Consider the following 22,757-nt stretch of genomic DNA (forward strand, 5'->3'; position numbering starts at 1 on the left):
CCGCTGCAGCCGATTTCAGCGATAATCATTTTCACTTTTTTTGAGAAAAGACAGCAGCAGCGATCAAATATCTGCAGTTACTGACTTTTGAGAGGCATGAGACTCCGGCTGCAGTTGAATGATGGAAAAATAATACAAATCACAGCAAAATGATTCCAATTAGAGAATGACAAGGCATCAGAAATCCGGGTAGCATTAAACCATGACCATAAGAATCCCAATCACATCAAACTGTTTGAGCTCTGGTGATTCCCAGCACTGCTGCTGGTTTATTAAACCGAACAACACATGTGCACCAACACTCAGAGTCAACATGCACACGTCTCTAAACAACAGAGACTTGAGGATTCCCAGGATCAGATAAGACGGAGTAATAAAATGCAGACGATGCTAATCTTTGAAGAGACTCTCTCCTTCAAAACACAAACCTCTCAGCTCGAAAATTAATCCCCAAACTCCACATCTCAATATTTCTGCCTCTATCCTGAAACCACCCTGAAGTTTGTTCAGGGTGTGTGATGGATGATGGGACACTGACACACACACACACACACACACATACTGAGCGCGCCTTTAAATCACAGTTTGTAGGTTCTGTGCCCGGGCCTGATGGGATGCGTCACCTCCTGACAGTTTCCCCTTAGGGAACAAGCAAACGCACGGCCATGGTCCCCCCCCCCCCCCTCCTTCCCCTTCCCCACCCCCCACCCCCCCCTCCCTCCGAACCCTAAAACATTGTGACTGTTCCCGACACGCCAGCCATTCATCACCTCTATTTATTTAGGCGCCGCAACTCTTAAATAGGACATTAAAAAAGAGGGAATTAATTTTAAGCGTGAAGGAACCCAATTAATTCTCACTGAGAGGGAGCTAATCGGTTTGTCATTCTCCGGCCGTGCATGTGTGTGTGCATATGCATGTACAGTATGTGTGTGTTTTTGTGTGTGTGTGTGTGTGTGTGTGTGTGCATGCTAATTTCACCCAACGAAGGGGGGTCTATTTTAAGCAGTATCTGTGTGGCGACGTGTTAGCGTTCCCCACTCCTTAACCTTTCTCTAGTCAAGGCCACCTAAAGGCTCACTTCAGGCTCGCATCGCCTGTTAAACATCAGCCGGACAAAATGACAAAATGAATAACGATGACAAAATATCAAAAAACAGGAACAGTAGCCAGGATGCCACAGAGCCACGGGAACAGCACAAAGGGGTTTTGCAGACTTGGTCAGCAGCTAAAGGGCTGCGTCAAAACCATTTAGGTTTAGCTTTAGTTTAATTGCACAAATGATGAAAAATACTGGGAAAAGAACAAAGAAAAGAAATACAAAAAATAAAGATGGCAAACAATGACATCTAAATTGAAAAAGGAGGATAGTGGCACACAAACATAAAAATGCAGAAATAATATAAAGTAAAGTAGCCCTGATGCAGATGATGATAATAATCACATGGTAATATATGCTGCCCGTCTAAAGTTTGAGGACTCCTTGCCTTTTCTACATTTTCAAAGTACTATTTGATTTCTGTGTTACTTTTCAGTGAAGAAAAAATGGCTAAAATGCTTTTGTTAACATAAAGTTGCTATTTCCTAATACTTTGGATATATTTAGTCAACACTCAGCTTCATGTTCATCACAGTGTCTCTTTGGTGTGAAGAAACGGTTTTTCATGGCAGAGCGTCTCTGACTGTCGGCATGAAGAAAGTGTGAGTAGCAGCTCCAGCTGCCAAGGAGGTTTTTTTGATGAACGTCTAGTTTAATTGTTTTAGCGTTATCATCACAAATATTTGCATGTATGATTTTTTTTTCTGAAACTAAATCTAGTTAGTCTTTAATGGCGTTAAGTTATTGCAAACTGACAAAGAAAACATGCTGATTTATTAAGCATTTTCAAAAGCTAGGAGTCCCCAAACTTTTGACGGGCAGTGTATTTATGAAAATGAGAGCATGGTAGTACATGATGGTATGTGTGTGTGTGTGTGTGTGTGTGTGCATGTATATTTTCACTAAGTGTTTTCTCCTGACACTCACAGCCTCAACAGGAGCTTGTTAGCCCAGGAGATGACTGACTGGCCTACAGTTTCCTTCAGTAGTTTCAAGTAGAAAGGCTTTCATAACAACATCACAACACACCTGACAGCTCAGCAAGTCCACCAGGTAGGAGCTGGACAGGCTTTTGTAGTCTGCTTTAGCCTACAGCATATCTGGGACCTTGAAGCCACGGCTCTGTAGCTCAAACCTCCCAAGGCCATCCCATCATGAAGGTAAGGACCCAAAGTGACCAAAACACTGCAATGTCCTGCCTGAGGAGCTTTAAGACAGTAACAGGAACTGTAAGTAAGTTGGTAAGAACAGTGATTCTTGTGTTCTTGCAGCTAGTAACTGACAGTGTTGAGGTAACACGTTACTCTGAATATTACTTTTTTGTGGTAACGAGTAACTTAAGGTGTTCGTTTTTCAATTTATGTGATCAGTTGTTAGTTACTTTCTCAAACTTGCATTTCGTTACTTTTATTTTCCTTTCAAATTGTTACATTTTTAGTTAGTGCAACAATAACTTCAAACTTCAAAATGTGGGAATATTTGCATTACTTTGAACTGATCAAAGAAAAAGGTAAGAACATTATAGTTAACTGTAAGCTGTGCAGCGGGGAACTGAAAGCAGTGTTACCTGAGTGCTACCTGCTGTTTATTTTGACACCAGACAGGATCAATTCAAATCAAAGGTCTCTGTGATCTAATAGTTCACTGTATATCAGTGGTTCCCTAATCAATGAAAGCTTCCTTGATGTTTTCTTTAGATCAACAGTAGATTGTGACTCAGCGATGATTTCTATTCAGTAAGAGCGATGACATCACCAGAAGACAGATTTCAAAGGCATGTTTTTAAACTTGAAAGTACTCTAATAACTTACTTTTAATAAAGATTAACTTCGTAAAGTGACTGTGTACTATTTAGTAACAAAGTAACAAAGTAAAGTAACTAGTTAGTTTCAAAAGTAACTTTCCCCAGCATTGGTAACTAAGTGGCTAAATACTTAGAATTGATAGTTAAATTACTTAAATACACCTCTGGTATTACTCCACATTAAGTAGAGGTTAAGAAAATTGTCCTTGTCACAGTTTAGACGATAACAGCCCGAGTCAAACTGCATGATCCCTAGGACACACTTCCTCTATTAGCCATCAAGTCAAGGAACATGCAGGCACTGAAGGTTTATACTACAAGGTTTATTATTATATTTTCTTACACACAGTTGTAATATACTGTATAGTGCCAGCCATTTTGAAAGGGTTTATAAGACTAACAAAATAAACTACGTTGTACTACTGTTTCGATATGTAAGCTGTGGACAATATATAAAAAATGACCTGGAAGATACTTTTCCTCTAGGTACTTTTTCTTAAAAACTGGTTACTTCCTTTTTAATTCAAGTAAAACCAACATGTACCATGTATGTTTTGCAAAGGCACCAAGAAAGTGGTTCTAGGTTCTTACCATATCCCTTATAGTTGCTTATTTCCTTTCACACAACTTGTGTTTTGCAAAGGTACTGAGTAAAACTAAGTGAAATACTCGTTAAGAGAGCTGAAACCGGACTGTGAAAGGAAAGAAAACCTAATTCTCTGGTCTGACCCAGTTCTTACCACATCCTTTCCCAATGTAACAATGACAAATGTGCCATATATATTCTGCAGTAAACATTACTGAGTTGGTTATTGCCTTTTCCATGTAATGAAGACAAATTAGTATCATTTATTTTACACAGTGGTACAGAGTAAAACCATTTACAGGGTAAGTAAATGGAACTTGGGCTGAAAAGGGAAGCAATGGTTACTAAAAGCAATGTTTTAAACTCCTTCCCTAAATGTGAAGGAGTTTAAAATTCCACGAGACACAAGAACGGCTTTAACTGCCTGCTTTCAAAATGGTCATTCACATTTAAAATTATATATTGTATAATATACTGTCTCCTCTTATTGTTGTTTTATTCCTTGCATTTTAATGCAAGGAATGCATTAAGTCTTTTAAAACCAATTTCTGCAAAGCACTTTGGTACAAACTTGTTTTCTACAGCTTTATATAAATAAACTTGAACTATATCTTCACTACACTGAACACTGGCGAAATCTAAGAAACGTAACACTGGACTAAAAAATTCAAGAGGCTTAAAGCTTGGTTAAGTTCCTTTCAATGGCTCACAGGTGTAATTGGCAATTACCAAGTAATCTGTTGTACATTTGCAGTGAATGTAAGCGGAGCAAGGTAAGGAGGTAATGACCTGATGTGACTGAAGTTAGGCCTGGAGCGCTGAAGTGATGCAAATAGAGCGTTGTTTGCTAACAGACACTCAGACTGGCCTGGGGGTTCGGTGCGGTGATGCAACCGCTGTGACCCGAGTCATGCTGACCGCTCGCTCTCTCCCACTCTATTCAAAAACACACACACACACACACACACTCTCTCTCTCTCCTCCTTCACACAGCGCCTCATCCTCCTCCTCCTCCTCCTCCTCCTCTGCTCTCTCGTCTTTAAAGAATCTCTTTGTGCCTCTTCCTCTCCTCTCCCCCGGTCTTTCTCCCGGCTGCCGAGGGTATATGATCTGATCTGAGCTGAGCTGTGCCAAGCTGAGCTGGCCTGAATAAAAAGGCTAAGAAAGCCCTGGCTGAGCTGAAACCCAAAAAGAGACAGAGAGAGAGAGAGGGAGAGAGAGAGAGAGAGAGAGCAGCAGCGGCACAGCTGACCCGAGACCTAATAACCTTAATTAGACGGGACACCTACGATGAATGGGGTGAAGGGAAATGAGGACAGAGGGAGGGAGCGAATATGAATAAGCGTGAAAATGCGCGGACGGACAGAAGGAGGGGGGAGAGAACAGGGAAGTGAGAGAATGTGAGAGAGAGAGAGGGAGAGGTATAGACGGAGAGAGAGACTGCTGATGTCTGGGTGGAAACATACAGTGGAAACGTTTACATGCGCTCTTACAAATTCTGTCCTGAGTAACCCGGTTACTCAGGGAACAGAGTCCTGGGTCAAAGCATGTAAACATCATAACTCAGTTAGAATAACCAGGTGCGCTTGTAGTCTGATTATGAGAAACCCAGTTAAGATGCTGGTTTACTCTCTTATTAAACTGTTTACTCTGGCATGGAAACATCTGACTCCTTTCATTTTTGGGTTTCACCATCTGCACAAACTCAGACTCGCATGGTGTTACGGGTACATTTACATCCCAACAAAAACCTTACTGGCAGGCTGTATTTACTGTTACTACTACTATTGACATCATCACTTCTTTCCCCTGTAATAGAAAGGGAAGAGAGGGACGCACCTTTTCACACTTTTTTCTGAACACGACCTTATAACGCCGAAGTAATCGCAGTTGCAATCGTATCAAAAGTAGTTCTATTCTGACAGAATTGAATGTGAAGCGATCACTGTGCGTATTTGGCTTCCACTCTGAAATTAAGCTTTGCCTCTTCACTGCCACCAGAAGTCAGTAACAGTGCGCAGTAATGGAAAACATGAAAATAGTCCCCATTAAACTCGATAATTAGCTGTGTGATGAAGTTATGTTAGGAGAAACTGCAATACATGTGCTGATCAACATGATTGATTGCTTTAGTCTGAGCTGTTTTTAATGTATTTTTGAAAACAATGGAAGCTCATGACTTCTGCAAACGTACAGTAAAAGACAGTAGAAGCTTCTGACTGTGGCAAATACATGGGTGGGTTTAGACTTTTCATGGGCATTAATGGCAATAGGAAAAAAGTCATATTATGCCGGTGTTATCCTTTAACCCGAATAAGACCTTAACCAGAATATGGCCAATAACCAGGTTGCTCTGTGCATCTAAATGTAGCCGCTGTCTCTATCCGTCTCCCTGACTCACTCCAGCCTCTCCTGCCGCTCCTGGGCAGGAAGTGACATGGTGGAGAGACGGAGGAAGGAGGGAGAGAGAGGACCAATATAGACATCACAAGCTGTGCTGTCCACTCCGAACCGAGGCGGAAAAAAGAGAGAGAGAGAGAGAGAGAGAGCGGGGAGATGAGAGGTGGGAGGGAAAGAGAGCGGCAGATGGACCACAGGAGAAAAGAGAGAAATGAGAGTTTATAGAAATGTCTAAATATGGCCCATGATGCAGACGGGGCGCATTGTCGCTGCCGTATCATACAGCGAGCTCTGTAAGCGCTTGGATCACACGTTTTTGGATGTTTCGGTTATGTCGTCTTATTACTTTGGATGTGAAATGACACAATGACGATGCTGTTCAAGTACAGTCTGTCGGCTTTGATTTCAGGGTGTTTTCATCCAAACCGGATGAACATTTAAAGAACTAAAGCCCTTTTTTTAGCGCATGTTCTCCCCGTCTCAGGGTGCCAAAACTATTGGGACAGATTAAGATTAGGCTTACATTCAAAAAGTAGTCATTTTCAGTTCAGAGTCAGAATTCTCCATGTACGATAACCTCTCTATATATCTTATATATCACACAACAATCACAAAGTATTCTGCCACATCCTGGGGAGCTTCAGACACGTTTCATACCTGCATATCTTTAATATCTGTAAATAGCAACAATAAACTTTTTAAAATGGGACCTTCACAGTGCTCACACCTCAGATTTCTTGCTCTTATTTAACACCTAGACTTTTTCAATTTAAAGGAGTTTTGGGTCTTGTTTTAGGAGACCGGAGGGATTAAATGACAATCAGCTGTTTAGTTATGGATTAAAAAAACAAAACACCTGCAAAACACAGTGCTTCCACGACAATATCTGTATAAATTGACAGAATAATAATATACGATACAAACCGAGGATTGCGCTAAAGGCTCAGAGCGCGATACTGTCCGCATGTAGCTGCTGAAAAGACCTTAATCCACATTTGTTTTGCTGTCAACTAGCGGCTAATGTACGTATCTCTATGAGGATTCAGCTGTGAGCTGCTGTGGCTCTGAGTTACTCCGAGGCAGGATGGATTACAAGGCTGGAGAAACGACTACAAGTAAACAAGTTAGTTATTTATCAAACCGGCTTTGAAACATGGATGACTTCAGCAGTTGTTTCCCCATAGAGCTCAATAGTAAAAGTAGTAAAGAGACGCTGTTACAGTCATCCATGCCTATCTTCAAGCTCCCGGCTCCATGATGATTTAATGCTGTTTTGATAACTGGTTGTTGGTCTTTAACAATTCATCCAAATAGGAATAGAAAATACCCTCAAATTGAACATCATCATTGCGTCCATCCAAAGAGTCAAAATATGAGAAAATGTGTTCCTGTTCAAATCCGGACATATGGATCCTTATAATCTGGACATATGGATCCTTATAATCTGGACATATGGATTCTTTTTAGGTCAAAATAATTCAAATAAAAGTAACTTTAACAAGGCATAGAGAGGCTTCTGTACCCGGAGCATGTGTGAACACTTCAAAGCAGAAAGACCAGCATGCATTAACAGTATTTTGGTGTTTCCAAGGGTCACATTCACTTGCATTACACAGCACAGACAACAGGCACTTCGGTTCATATTCGGCTGGTTATTACCGCGTCTCCGCTCTGAACAGAGGAGATTCTGAGTCGGTGGCTTGTAATTGTTGTTCGTGTTCTTGATGTTGTTTATGGTTAATTAATGAGCGTGTGGATCAAAGGGAGAATCCGTGATCCCCCTGGACGACTCGACCCATATCTCTTCTCCATCCTCCAACAGCGGCGCACTCCCTCCGCTTAACAATACAGCAGATAGAAAAATACAGCATGGGAGGGAAAAAACCCATGTTGTAACTACACAGTCACAACAAGGCTCCTACTGTAGTTAGGGTTTATTTGTTTACTGGGTTTGAGTCAGACGTCTGGCCCGAACAATTTGGGTTAGGATGATCCAGCCTTTGAGCCACAGACGAGTTAGACTAGAAACTAGCCGCAGTCGAGCGGTACTGTATGATGTCATGAGGCCTAGTTTCAAAGTGCCGCTCTTCTGAATCTGAGAGCTGATCCAGTTACAGACCAGATGGCTTTCACTACTTCATTCATTCACTCAAAGCTGATTCCAGATCCAAGTTTGAAAAAGTCTTAAATCAAACTAAATTTGAAGGTGCATTAAGTGCAATTTTACTGTCCCATAACATAAACTTACCATAATATATCTGGGTTTGATAGGGTTATTGATCAGTACCAGTGACTCAAAGATTACTTCACCAGGCACTCAGATTTCTGCCTTTCAAAACTCACTTTCCGGCTCGTACTCCATTTTGGAAAAGGAGATCTGTCAATGTTTGCCAAAAGAGGTTAATAAAAGTCAGAAATTATTTAATGTCGATTTAAGGCCTAAAAAGTATTAAAATGTCTTAAATACAGTAAATAGAGGTCTTCGTTTTTTCATCATGTAATGCGGGGCTCTTTTTTTAATTATGTTTCACTTTGATGCGAAGAGAAAATTAGATGGTGTTACTGACAGATTCTTGACATTCAGTGATATTTAGTGGAGGCCGAGTTGGAAAGTAAAGGAAACTAAATGAGGTAAATGGCATGAATTTATTTTCAGCAAAAGATGTGAATGGGAGCAGTAGCAGTGTTGGTTTCATTTCCTCATGCTGTCTTTCTTTACTTGCACTTCCAGTTGGTCACACTGTCTCACCCACATGCATGTTAATACAATATGCCATCACATCTGCTTTAATAAACACAGGTAGGCATCATGTCCCTACACATTCACTTTCCTGGTGTCCTTTTTCTTATACTGCCTTTTCATAGATTCAGAACTTTTACTAGCTATGTTGAATCTGTTTTTGACAGCTTTTTTGGTTTTATTTTATTTTGGTTGTTAGTCTTGAAAAAGTCGTAATTTGGCTTTCTAAAAACAGAAAGAGATGAACGTCTCATTCATAAACGCCCCAAGTGGCCAAAAGGATTCTGGGTCAGTCACCAACACAACTGAGACAGTCTCCTTCCTCATCCTCATCCTCATCCTCATTTTCAGTCTTTCTTCGTCCTTCACTCTTTCTTTTTATCTGCCTGTCTTTTGATCTTTCTATCGGTCTGTCTTCCAGTCTTTCTTTTTTTTCACCATTTTATTGTCTTTCCTCTCATTCCAGACAGGCACCATTATATCAGCACCTTATGTTAAAGTGCCAAAGAGACACACACACACACACACACACACACACACACACACACACACACACACTATGTCTATGTGGTCATACTATGGCATTTGAAGCCAGCTAGGCCATGCTATCACATCCTTCGCTTCACAATCACTGAGAGCTGACAGCCATGAGATTCAGTGTGCAATGTGCAGACACACACACACACACACACACACACACACGCCCTCCCACATCGGTCGCCTTCAATCCCACTGAGATCTGACAGCCATGCAGATTCATGGTGAGCAAACCCACTTATCCAGACACCAATACACACACACACACACACACACACACACACACACACACACACACACACACACACGTACACACCTCAGATCAGTTTCTCACTCTCATAGCCGATAAGTGAAGGGGAGGAGGCAGTAAAGGGGGTGAAGGAGTGTGAAGAGAGAGGGAGAGACAGAGTGAGAAGAAGGTGAAGAAGGTGAAGAGGAGATCCTGGAATCATCAGGCGGTAAAAACTCTCATTTACTCCCCAAGTCGTTTCTGTATATCAGCTCATGGTCTTAGTCAATTTTCACGGTTAAATAAAGGTTGAAAAATGAGGGGAAACTAAAGGGAGTGATGGAGAGGAAGAAAACAGAGGTGATAGTGGAGGAAAGAGAAGAAGAGGGAGGCCTCGAGGGAATGAGGAGCAAAGGAAAAGCAGCAGGAAGCGACCCGCATGTAAGGCTTTTTAATTCTACCTGGAATTACATTTACGGCCCATTTGAAAAAGTGAAAATAAGAAAAATAAAGAAACAAAGATTCCGATTTCCGAAGTTTCCGATCCAACATAGCATGTCAGTTCTGAATCTGTAAACGGGCAGTAAAAGAAAATTGACAGCAAGAAATTAATTGTTAAGGAACATGATGTCTAATTTTGTTTAGTAAAGCAGATATGACTCATAATGTATACTAACCCTGTTTTGGATGAATCTAAGAGTGGACATGCAGCTGCAAAGAAACCTGTCATTACCTGGTGAAAAAATATGCCATCTAATAGCTGGATTTAAGATATTTTAATACTTTTTAAGGCTGTACATTTAGATCACTTATTTTCAGACTTTTCAGGAGCCATGGCTGCCCTGGCAGGAGAAGAGAGCAGCGGGAAAAGAGGACAACAGCGCCTTGAGATTTGGCTCAAACGTAAAGAAAGTCAAAGTCAATAAAACACATTAGCATCATTAAATTAAGAGCGAATTAGGTCACGATTAGAGGCGTGTTTTCCAGGTTAATGAATGCAGGGCCTTGTCCAATATTTATGTGTGTGTACCAGGCCTGTATAAATCAAACTAGGCTTGATGTGACATTTTCAAACGATCGATAACTCGGTCAGTCAGATTTTTGTCTCACTCGCTGAAGCAAGAAAGCTGAACCAGAAAGGTTGACAGGCACTAATGTAATTATAGACTGTAGAATTTCTGAATCCTCACATCAGGACCTACAGTGATGCTGCTGACCCTGAAAGAATGCACACACACACACACACACACACACACACACACACACTGTAAACAATAAAGAGAGGCACACTCGCTCTCTTTCTCAGTATTTCTCTATCAATATCTCTCTCGCCATCTCATACAAATGTGACAACAATGTCCCATTGAATATTATGGCGCCTCCTATTGAACCGGCCTGTTGAAAAGACGGGTGGAGAGAGCGATAATGAGAACAAATCTCCTTCCTGCCGCATATCTTCTTGTTCCCTCTCCTCTGCGGTCGGGACACATGCTGATATCATTAGCCGACGAGCCGGCGCCGGCCTCGCGTCCTCAGCCCCTTTCCCCAGTTTACCATACTTCAGCGAGACAACTTGTTACGTATCGGCGAGGACGGAAGCACCTGCATTCCCCCTGACAGCCCATTTAAACGCGGCCATCAAGGCCGGCTTCGGCTGGGACTTGGAAAGAGGCGGCGGCGTGATTGTGTCCCGCGCCCGTCCTCCCGGCTCGCGCTGGAAGCCCGATGGAGACTGACAGCCAAGCAAATGAACAAATAAATAAGTAAACGCCATGAAAAATGCATCACACATACATGTGCATAAATAAGTGAAGCCATAGTTTGCCCAAACACAGGCGGAATTATTTCTTATTAAAGAAATATAAAACAGCCGATGAATAATTCATATACACCCCACCCCCCCTACCCCTCGCCCCCCCCCCCCCCTCCTCCCACCTCCCCATTATAATACACACACACTGTATTCACTTCTCTCTGCCTATGTCATCCTCTCACTGGGTTTCAGAGTGTCACATCATTGGTCAATCTAACAGGAAGCTGGACGCAATTCCCATCAGCCCTCACACAGTCGGCAACATTATGCCTGTCGTCCAATCATTACAGATCATCCCTAAGTTCTACAATCTATATATTGGAGGAAACCCTGCCAAGGGAACAGCTCTTGTCGCTTGGAACACAAATGTTTTGAATCAAATGCACTTGCAGAAAGTACGCTTCTCTGCTTTACAGTTACAGTCGCTTGGTGACAATTTCCCATTTTCCCTGCACAGCCTTGAAAAACAGTTCTGAACAGGCCAAAGGGGATTTAACCTCCTCCTCTATATATCCATTCAGGTATCTCTCAACTCAAACTTAAAGGTGCTACATGTAGCGCGTCAACATCACTACATCATTACCACGTTCATTTTAAGACATTAGTATAATTACCGTAAACAAATGAGACCATCGCTGAGCAGCCTGTCAGCCTCTATCAGCCTCTACTCTGCATCCTCCATAGTTTCTCCACCTGGTGGATCTGGAGGGAAATCTGCTGGATCGCTTTACGGCACAAAACAGGAAGAGGTTCTGTTCTTCCAGAGCAAACGCAGCTAAAGCTGAAAGAGTTTCTGGCAGCACATGGTGGGAGGAGGGAAAGGAAGATGGAGAAATCACCTTCATCCTCAAACCTCAACATCCTCTTTGCGAAAGTGAAGCAACAGGGTTTATGGGAAATGTGGTCTTAATTTAGAGGAACACGAGCACTAACAAGACAGATGAGATGATTGATTGATTGAATTTATTATGGGTAAAAAATCAAGCATGTTAAAGGACTTAGCATGTTACATTGAAGCCAGAGGACGGCACATGAAAGTGTTAAACGAAACACTTATTTCCACTGTGGTCCTCAGTGGAAGACAAATAACACATAGCAGACTAACTATACAGCACATTAAAAAACACACAATAAATAAAGGAGAGATAAATAAATAAAGGAGAGATAAAGGTCATGAATCATCTCCACCACGGTCTCATTTGTTTACGGTAATTACACCGAGGAATCATGATTCATTTGACAAGGATATATTGAGGTTTAATAATGCTACGCATGCCTATAAAATGTAATGTTTACATCCCCTGTAATCGCAATGATTTGTTGCGACAGCTGAAAAAAATCAATATCTGGAAATTGTAAATGCGGCCCTTCCCTTTATGAGTTAGATAACTGTCCGTATGCAGTGACAGTAACGGTGATGTATGGAGCGACGGCGGGACGGCACTCACCTCTATGAGTTTGCGTTCATAGCTAGCGGCCAGCTCCTCGATGTCACCCATGGACTTGTTCTGAGGGGCGGGGGGCGGGTCTTCGCTCGGCCGCAGCATGGGCAGGGCTGGAGGAGAGAGAGAGAGAGAGAGAGAGAGAGGAGAGAGAGACAGAGAGAGAGAGTTAGCACCAAGAGACACTGGTGCACCATTGTTTTGACATGTCAAGAGCAGCAACTGCGACGAGAGAGACTCATTTCACACCCAATTATAAACAGTGGGCTTCTGCCAATTATGCACATTGTGTTGTCTTCTGTAGTGAGTTCTGGCACCTGCGGCTGTTTGATGCTGTTATTTAGCAGCGAGGGAACAACACGCAGGGAGCAGCAGATCTACGTATATAATACACACATTATCAGCCAACGCTGAGACGCCAGGCATGAGCCACGAGGCCCCATTTTCTTTAATTACTGTCTCACACACACACACAAAATACACCAAAACACAGAAGCAGATATGAGTCACACACATGAAAACAGGCATGCAAGCACACACACAAACACATATATAAGAACACAAATGCACACGGTGTATCCATGCACACTTTACATACATTACAAAATGCTGGTGCAGGCAGATAAGAAAGCACACACACACACACACACACACACACACACCACACAAACTCATATTTCCTCAGAGAAAACTTCTCACTGTTTTGTCAAAGTGATAGACTCCCCTGCTCTCCCGCCGCCCGTTTTATTCTGACTTTCCGCTCAGACGGGGCTTATTGTTTCTTCGCGCTAGCTCGCTAACCGGCTAAACTCATCACGGCGGAGCCTAAAGCGCCGCTTCCCGGCCCATAAACATCAGCTAATCGGGTTCCCCCGGTGAGGAACGGCGGAACTTAGCGGAAGTCGAGGCTCTTGTATCTTTCGCGGGGGGGGGGGGTGTGGGTGGGGAGACGGATTGTTTTTTCACCTCAGGAAAAGCAAATTAACGCCGTTATTTCACCGCCACCACACACAGCTAACACCTAGACAAACACGCCGAGGCTGGGAGAGAGGGAGAGAGGGAGAGAAGCATGAGCAGAGAGAGACAAAGAGGGAGAGAGAGAGAGAGAGAGAGAATAAACTACAGAGACAGAAATACAGCATGTCCAAAGGCAGCCCAGAGCTCAAATAAACCAGCGGCGGTGGCTGTTGGAGGAGGCTCTTTAGAAAATATGAGGTTGGACTGTGATTAGATCAGGACTGAACCCCCAGCGAGCGTCTGAAAGTCTAGACAGAGTAAGGCAGGTATTGACGAAGCGGGACGGCTCATTGTAGTTCCAAATAGACGGGACCGTAGGGAAAGCTGTTGAGAATCACAGGCAGGTACGGGCGCACCGATAAGAGCAACGACGGGTAAGTTGGCCCAATGGACCGCACTTAAACACACACAAGTGGATGTGCACATAAAGAGCCAAGGCTTGTACACACACACACACACACACACACACACACCTGCACCGTATCAGTCAATGAGACGGACAAGGAGTTTGTTCGCCCCTCCATCACACACAGTATCTCAGACACCGCTGATCGGATTTTGATGAAACTTGGGGGAACGATGCATCTCACCACCAAGTTGTGGCAATTTCAAAATTCAACTGACTGGCCCAGAGGGGGCGCTACAGTTACACAGGGAACTGTATTGTATATGCAGGTTTCAGAAAGTCAGAAATAAAGAAAGATGCATGGCAAAACCAGGATATTTCAGATCGAACATAGCTAATCAAAGTTCTGAAACTATAAACGGGTGGTGTAAGAAAAATGACAACAGGAAAATAACAGTTAAGGGACATGAAGTTCAAATGTGTTTGCAATGGGAATTTTTTTTTTTTGCATATTGTACAACTAACCCTGCTCTGTATTCATCTAAGAGTGGACAGGTAGCACAAAAAATCTGTCATTGCATGGTGAAGACTTTTTAAGGACGTGCAGATACTCTGTTCCAGGCCAAAACAAGGTGAAATACTTGCTGCTGATTGGCCTAGAGTGGGACTTCATCATTTATGAGGGACGACATGTTTACTGTTGCTGTATTCTAATCTATAATCTAACCAGGGATGATTGATGCGCGAGCTTTTGCAGCCATACCCCCTGCTTTTTTAAATTTCAGAACAGACCTACATACAGAGAGACTTTTGGCATTGTAACATTAATTCACAAGCAATAGCAGCACAAGTAGAAGGAACTTGTTGTTGAAACGTGTGTTACACTGAAAGAACAAAGGATTAATTCTGGTATTGATAATGCTATATATCATAGAATGGGATGATAAAGGGGTTTTAAAGTGAGTTTTGGTTTGGAATGGATCACACACACATACACAGTTACACCCATTCACACCTGGGAGCTGCCCAGTACAACCAGTTGGGCCCTGGGCAGCTCCAGCAGAGCAGCTGGTGGGTTTAGTGCCTTGCTCAAGGGAAACTTGGCAGTGGCTGTTGAGGGAAGGCAGAGTGTTTCTCATTCACTTTCCCAATCAGTCTGGGGTTTTTGGACCCCACAAGAGAGTAAAAACATAGATCACACACACACACACACACATGTACACCCACAAACACACACACACACGCACAAATGCACACCTCAAACCTTTGGGGCTCAAACCAAAGTTCTTTAATGCTGCAACCTACAGTAGCTGGCACAGCAAGAAAGTTACACACACATACGTGCCCACGCACACGTATACCCAGACGTACATACACACACACACGCACACACGCACACACACGCCGGCTAATAGAAAAGCATTATCAGGGCTCCTGCAAAGGGCCCAGTGGCACAGCAATCCCCAGGCTTATCTTTGGCCCGCCAATAGCACTGTACTATATACCTCTGTCAGCAGCCTAATAGCCTAGAAAGCTACTGTACACACACACACACACACACACACACACACACACACACACACACACAGACCACATACGGACAAACACACACACAGCATGAAAACATAAACATACAAATACTGAGGGATATACATGCACACAGAGAGAGAGAAGCATCCAAGCCGAGACACACACATTCACAAAAAGAGGCACAAAGATATAAAAATGGCAAACAAACACACACACACACACACATACAAACACACACACAAACACACACACAGAGGATTGCTGACGGTTGCTCTTGCGGTACCAATTTGCCTCAGCTCAGAGTTTTTTTTTCCCTTAACTTGGATTTCTGTTACCTGTCACATTGATAGGCTCTTAATAATGAAACATACACAGGCTGTATGGGCGAACGAGGAAGAGAGAGAGTCGGGGGCGAGGGGGCGAGGGAGGGGGGATTAGAGAGAGAGAGAGAGAGAGGGGGGGGGGGGGTGAGGGTGGGGGGGGCACCCACAGATGTTTCAGACTCTAGGAAATTGGGCAGACAGCTGGTCTGTAATAAAACTAACTGAGCAACACTTCCCAGCAGCTGCAAGCAGCCATGTCACTCTGTGTGTGTGTGTGTGTGTGTGTGTGTGTGTGTGTGTGTTTGTGTGTGTGGTGTGTGTGTGTGTGTGTGTGTGTGTGTGTGTGTGTGTGTGTGTGTGCGTGAGTGAGGCATGTAGAAGCACTGCTGAAATGTTGAGCTTTGTACGAGTTATGTGTTGTCTGTATGTGTGTGTTTGTGTGTGTGTGTAGGTGTGTGTGTGTGTGTGTGTGTGTGTGTGTGTGTGTGTGTGTGTGTTCTACTGCACTCTCCCATTCCCAGACGTCTGCATCCCCAGAGTTTCCAGTTGACTGGAGACTCTCTCCATCTCCCTGGACGGCTCTCTAATGATCACTGGGACTGTTTGTGTTGGTGTGTGTGTGTGTGTGTGTGTGTGTGTGTGCATGTGTGTGTGTGTGTGTGTGTGGCCAAGCATTTCTGAAATTATTACCATTTTCTCTCTTTCTGTGTGTGTATGTATGTGTTCCTGTGTGTCTACATATATCTATATATCTATATGTGTGTGTGTATTTCAGTGTGTGGTATATACTGTACATATATACGGCATTATGTGTGTGTGTGAGCTAACGAGGCAGTTTAGTGAGGAGGAGAGGGACACACACAGGCCAGTGGCTACATCTCCTCACTGAGCAGAAACCCTCTGCATCCCAACTCTGCATGTAGCTGCTAAAATTCATGAAAATCCTGGCAACCGAACAGCGAACATCAAGCCAGCAGCCAGAAATCTGGGAGTTATTTTTGATTCTGGTCTGAAATTTGAGAAACAAGTCCGAAGTGTTGTTCAGTCTTGCCTCTATCAGTTAAGAAATATATATATATATAGGATCCGGTCGTTTCTATCCTGTCCTGACATGGACTTCCACGCTCTAATTTCATCCCACATCGACTGTTGCGATTTCCTGTATTGTGGCTTTAATAGGAAAGCTCTCTCCCGCCTGCAACTAGTCAAAAATACAGCTGCTTTTGACTGGATCAAGTAGAAGAGAGAATATAACTCCCTTTTTAGCAATGTCCACAGGAAGGTATGTTCACCACGCACTAAAAAATAAACTGACTGGCTTCTTAAAGTTCTTCAAGTTCGCAGAGTCACTTCACCGGCGAAACACACATTGTTTTCTCTGCAAACTTTACTTGCTGGTAGCCTGATACAAATGAAAATAAAAAAGAATGCTAAAACAAAAAGGAGTTGGTTTATTTTTTCGTGTGCCTATGGACATTGTTTACTCCTGCAGTCAGCAGCGCCTCAAAAAGAAACAAATACACAGTTTAGATCCCATTGTAGCACATTTACATTGGCTCCCTTATTGATTTGAGAATTGATTTCAAGATCTTATTGATTACTTTTAAAGCGGTGAATGGCTTGACCCCTACCTATATCATCAAACTTTTATTCCCATATGCACAAGAGCGCAGCCTTAGATCAGCTGACAAAGCTTTTTAACTCCCTATCAAGTCAATATGCATCAAGCTCTCTCTGTATCGCAGGTTGTTAGGCCAGTTTTTCATGTAGTACTAACACAGTGTTGTTGTGTAGTTGCAGTGCATTTCCATTGAGAAGTACAGATTGATACACAGGAATCTGCTGTTGTAAAGTGCTACCAACATGCCTTTAAAAACTAACAAAATAATCAGGCCTTTCATCACTAATCCACACAGAAAGCAGCAGATGTTGGGGCAAACTCTTGGATCAATTCGCTGAAGTGCATGGGGTTCAAATCTGGCCTGGGACCTTTTCTCGCATCCCCATCTTCTCTGTCTATCTCCACTGTACTCTGTCTAATAAAGCAAAAAATGCCCCCCACAAAACAATCTATAAAACAAAAAGAAAAAAACAGAAAGCGGACGGGTGACCCTGTATGAGACAGAACAACAGTAGACGGGATATTAACTGAGGTGCGGCGTGGCCTGCTGTCCGGCCGCCTTGCTGAGCCTCCGTTGGTGTAAAACTCTGCTGGGCACACCATCACAGACTAGGACCAGGTCATAGTTTACACTCTCCTGACAACGAATCGCCATCACACACAGTATACAGCCGATCTCCGATGTCTTCGGCGGGGTGGACGGACTTGAGAATCATTTTTGTCCCTGCTTCTGCTTCCCTGTTTCAGTATCTTGCACTTGGCTACATTTTAAATTACCGAAGATCAAGGCAATTTAAATCGGAAAATGTCAGCGAGGGAATTCCCACCGTCGATGGTTTCAGTCGATCGCTGATCCCCGACGTCCAGCCGCCCAACCCCTATTAGAGACCTTCGCTTTCTCTGGATTTTTCCTCAGACTCCCAGGAGGACCGAGCCCGAGAGCGGCGGCCAGACGACCGTCATACACAGATAATGGCCTACTGTACAAACAGACTGGATTCCCCTCAGACCACAAGGCTGTGTTCTCAAATGAGACAGGGAGAGACGGAGAAGGCAGGGAGAGAGAGACTAAGAGAGACCGGGAAAGAGACAAAAGGTGATACCAATACCACGAATGCCAAGTCGATACTTGGAGAGAACGAACTTCTCAAGAACAAGAGAACGGCATCTTCACAGTTTGGAAATTTGAGGTCACGTCAAGTAAGGTGTTCATTTTCCCTCCTGTTTCAACTGACTCTACACTATAAACTATAGCACTTTTATTTCTGCCAGATATTTGGGATGTGATACGTCGTTCTCACAATGAATCTTTGGGGCTGCCCATTCATTCTCATTGGCCAAATCACCATCCGATGCATTCTCCATATTCTGCGGTTGGCAAGTAGATTTCAAGGATTTGTATCTATCCTCCGTCCTCAGCGCTCTGTCCTTTAGATATTACATCAAACGAGCCATGGAGGACATAAAAACGACCAAACCGCATATTGAAAAAGACCAGAAGAGAGCGTGAGAGAGACAGCAAATATGAGAAATTGAAAGACAGACAACAATGAAGAGAGAAAGAGATACACAAGGACAAGGAGGGAGCATGCAGGGTTGCAAGGCACTTGCAGCTGTTTTTGTTTTTTTTTATATTAAAGCTTTAGCTGAATTTTATCATTCTTTTGGTTTATTCTGTTTGTTCCATGCACCTTGGAGGAGCTCAAGGTTGCAACAGATTTTCTGCCCACTTGAATGTGAGGCCTTGCAGCAGTGTCACCAGGACTAATTTTCTGTACTTTTATTGCACTTGTGGAAAAGAGACCGCTGCTGACAGAACAAACTGCTGTCTGAAGCGTGAAGCCTCTCTCTCTCTCTCGTTTGGCCGGCCAGGTGTGCAAGAAGGGCAAGATGCTAGAAACTGCCGACGGTCTCCAAGTCAAGAGATCAAGAGGGAGCTTCACCACAGAATCAGGATGGGACGGGGTAAAATATTGACAAATCGAGCAGGACCAGGAGAGGAATTTCCTGTCCCCGGTTATCACTACTGTCATTTACAGTATTCTGTAGCTGGGAGGAGGTTAAGGAAAAAAACAGGAGAGAGACAAGAGGAGAGGTTGATTCAGATTGAGCAACACAATCAAATGTATACATAGCAGTGTGAGTGTGTGTGTGTGTGTGTGTGAATCCCACATTGCCTTCCTCACTTCAAGATCAAGAACAGCAAAACAGCAGGAAAACAGTAACCACCCATTAGGAGTGAATGGGAGAACAACCCGAAAAATCATCTCCAAGGGCAAAAGCGGAGGCTTGGCGGGTGAAATAACACAGTCGATGAGAAACGAGGGCAGCGGCAGACACACTCGACTACGCCGCTCCATCCATTAGCAGTTGGGAGACGTGGCTCGGCGCTCCCGACCGCCGGCACACCGGCTGGAGAACAAACAGCCGTCCGGCGCCGCGGCGAGCCTGCTAAATAAAACATGGGCAGGTTCCCTCCACAATAGGCCTAATGTGCAATCAAGTGGAGCGCTCCCTGTAATGCCGTAACAGCCACAAACCCGCGGCACTCACACCACTGTGAAATTGGGGCTCTTCTGAATCTCTCCTTCCATATCTTATCTTCTCATGAAATCGCTCCATCCCTCCGAGCTCCTACCTCCCCTCCCTTTGTTCTTTCTTTTTTTTGCACCCATAACTTTCTTTCTTTCATCTTCCTTTCACTTACAAAGACGTCCTTGTTTTTGTTGAGCCATCTCCCCTATGCAGTATTGATTTGATTCCTTCCTTTCTTGTCTTTGTTGCCTACCTTCCCTCCAAAGAAGCTCCTGTACTCCTATTAGGAATACATCGCCGTTTTCGACTCATTTATGCAACCTTCATTCCTCCTCTCTCTCTCTCTCCGCGCCAATTTCACCTTTGAAATGTGGCTTTCTTCCCTCCAACCTTTCTTCTTATCCGTCCTCCTCCTCTTTTTGTTTTTCTCTTTCTTTTCTCCCCTATCAATCATTCATTTCCATTCAGTTCAACTTGGCAGCGCACCGTGATGAGGTATTACCATAGCACCACGCCACTAATCATGCATGTTCTCAAGGCCGGCCATTTCCCACCATGCATATCAATGAAAACACGGATAAAAAGATTTTTCACACATGCACAAGCGCAACCACGCAGCGTAGAGAATCACACACACACATACACACACACACACACACACACACACAATGCAAGCAGGCAGACGCCAAAGCAAATTGAGGTTCAAGGTTCGTCTGTTTTCATTACAAAACTACAAGGTCAAAAATCATGATAAGACAAAAAAAACAAAAAATGAATTGTATATTCATGCACTGCAACACACACACTCACAAATACATGCATGCCCACTCAACACACACACACACACACACAGTAAGAGTAAGTGGATCACGTAGCCAGGCTATACATTGTTGATGGGCTGGCTAGGGAGCAGGCAGGCGGCTGACTGAGTTAATTAACAAGTGCTAATCAAAAGCAATCTTCTCTCATTTTCTAATCGTGCATAGTTCATTTCTCGCATAGCCCTCCTTCAGATAACAGCAGCCTTTGTGTGTGTGTGTGTGTGTGTGTGTGTTGGGAGAGAGACAGTGTTGAGCGAGAGAGAGTGAGAGAGATGTTTGAGGATCAGCCCGGCCTGCTCCAGTTACACGGGACTAACAGTGCAAACCCAATCTCTGATAGAGCGATAAGACTTGCACACACACACACACACACACATACACACACACACACACACACACACAGAGACACACGTGAGTCAGAAGGTGTGGAAATCGCCATTCTCCTCGCTCTGATAGCTCCCATCAATGGGCTTTGCTCTGGCTTGGCTTACTTAAGAGGCCTACTGGTGAAGAAGGACTTACATCCTGATCTCTCTCTCTCTCTCTCTCTCTCTCTCTCTCTCTCACACACACACACACATACATGCACACACACATTCTCCCACCAGTACCTCCGATTATGATAGGAAAGGATGCGTGATGCGGGAGTAAATAACAGCATCCTTTGCTTTCAGCTTGACACGGAGAATAAAGGATTCGAGTTATCGGGTGAAATTACGTTACTCTGCGCCATGTGAATGCTTTAATTGAACTATCACCTTTCATTCACAGGAGGAAGAAGAATATTATGTGTGTGAAAATGTACACACACACACACACACACACACACACACACACTCTCAAACCTATCAACTAGAAACCATCTAGGGCTGTTTCACTGCTCTACTTTCCTTTCAAGAGTGTTCCGGAGCCGCCTGACACTCTGCAAGTTTTTTTTTTTTTCCTTTTTCGCTCTTGGAAGTGTCCAAAATAGCTCCAATCACAGCAAACCACTGCCATCTATCACGGCCAAACCACAGCCAATTTCCAGCCCTGTATCACAGGGAAGGTGGAGAGAGGGGGGTTGAAAGCAGCAGACTACTTTTCTTCTGCCCCAGAATATCCTTATTCACGCCGCACTCCGAGTCAAATTACGGCCGGGCCCCCCGAGTTTTAGTCCAATAACTAGTAATCTGAAAGCAATTTTTTTTCCCTGGAAACGTTAACAACCCCGAGGTGAAAGAAATCTTCTGATATCGCCCGTGTGAGTGAGGAGACGGGGCGGACGGGAGGAAGGGTGGCCGAGCTTTTAGAGTGACTGTCCCACAACCAAACAATGGTTCAATTCCCTCCATCCCAACAGCCGTGAGTCCTGTTAAAGTGTCCATGAGCACAAACACCTGGCTTAAGAGCATCAGCTGAATACCTAAAATACAAATCTATATGTAAAACGAGGCATTTTCTGATAGTGAGGAAGACATTTTCTCACAGACCGGGTGAAACAACAGCATCAAAACATGGCCATGATTCATGTAGAGCAAGTGTGATGGCCAGAAAACAAATGACAAAGCAGTGCTATTATTATTACAGTATTTTGCATGGTAACATACTACTAAGTCGCTTTGAGGGAAGTCAGTTCACTCTGGCTCCATCTTGGTAACGCCCTCAGGCAGTAAGTTTGTGACTAACAAGACTCCTATCTCTTTGGAGAGTCGTCTATATCTAAAGTTCTGACACACATCCAATCATTTGCATTACATGTTTACGAAAACCGCTGAATTGTTAACAACATGGAGTGTTAAAATATGTTTCTTTTGTCCTCTTTCTGATGCACCATCCACTGCTTCACGAAACAGTGAGATTACGACATTCAAGACAAATCTGGTTCACGGCAGTCCCATACATACATTTGTTACGTTGTTGGAGTTGCCGTCT

General features: G+C 43.6%; 1 protein-coding gene across 1 annotated transcript in view; it reads right to left on the minus strand.

Annotated features, from left to right (window-relative positions):
• Positions 1-22,757, minus strand: part of snx29 (sorting nexin 29) — a 136,576-nt gene that overhangs the window by 52,790 nt on the left and 61,029 nt on the right. Inside the window, exon 15 of the mRNA XM_071905179.2 lies at positions 12,657-12,763. Within this exon, the coding sequence (XP_071761280.1) occupies positions 12,657-12,763 (107 nt within the window). The remainder of the gene's footprint in view (positions 1-12,656; positions 12,764-22,757) is intronic.

This window comes from Centroberyx gerrardi, chromosome 20 (assembly GCF_048128805.1).
Source record: "Centroberyx gerrardi isolate f3 chromosome 20, fCenGer3.hap1.cur.20231027, whole genome shotgun sequence".
NCBI classification, from domain to species: Eukaryota; Metazoa; Chordata; class Actinopteri; order Beryciformes; family Berycidae; genus Centroberyx; species Centroberyx gerrardi.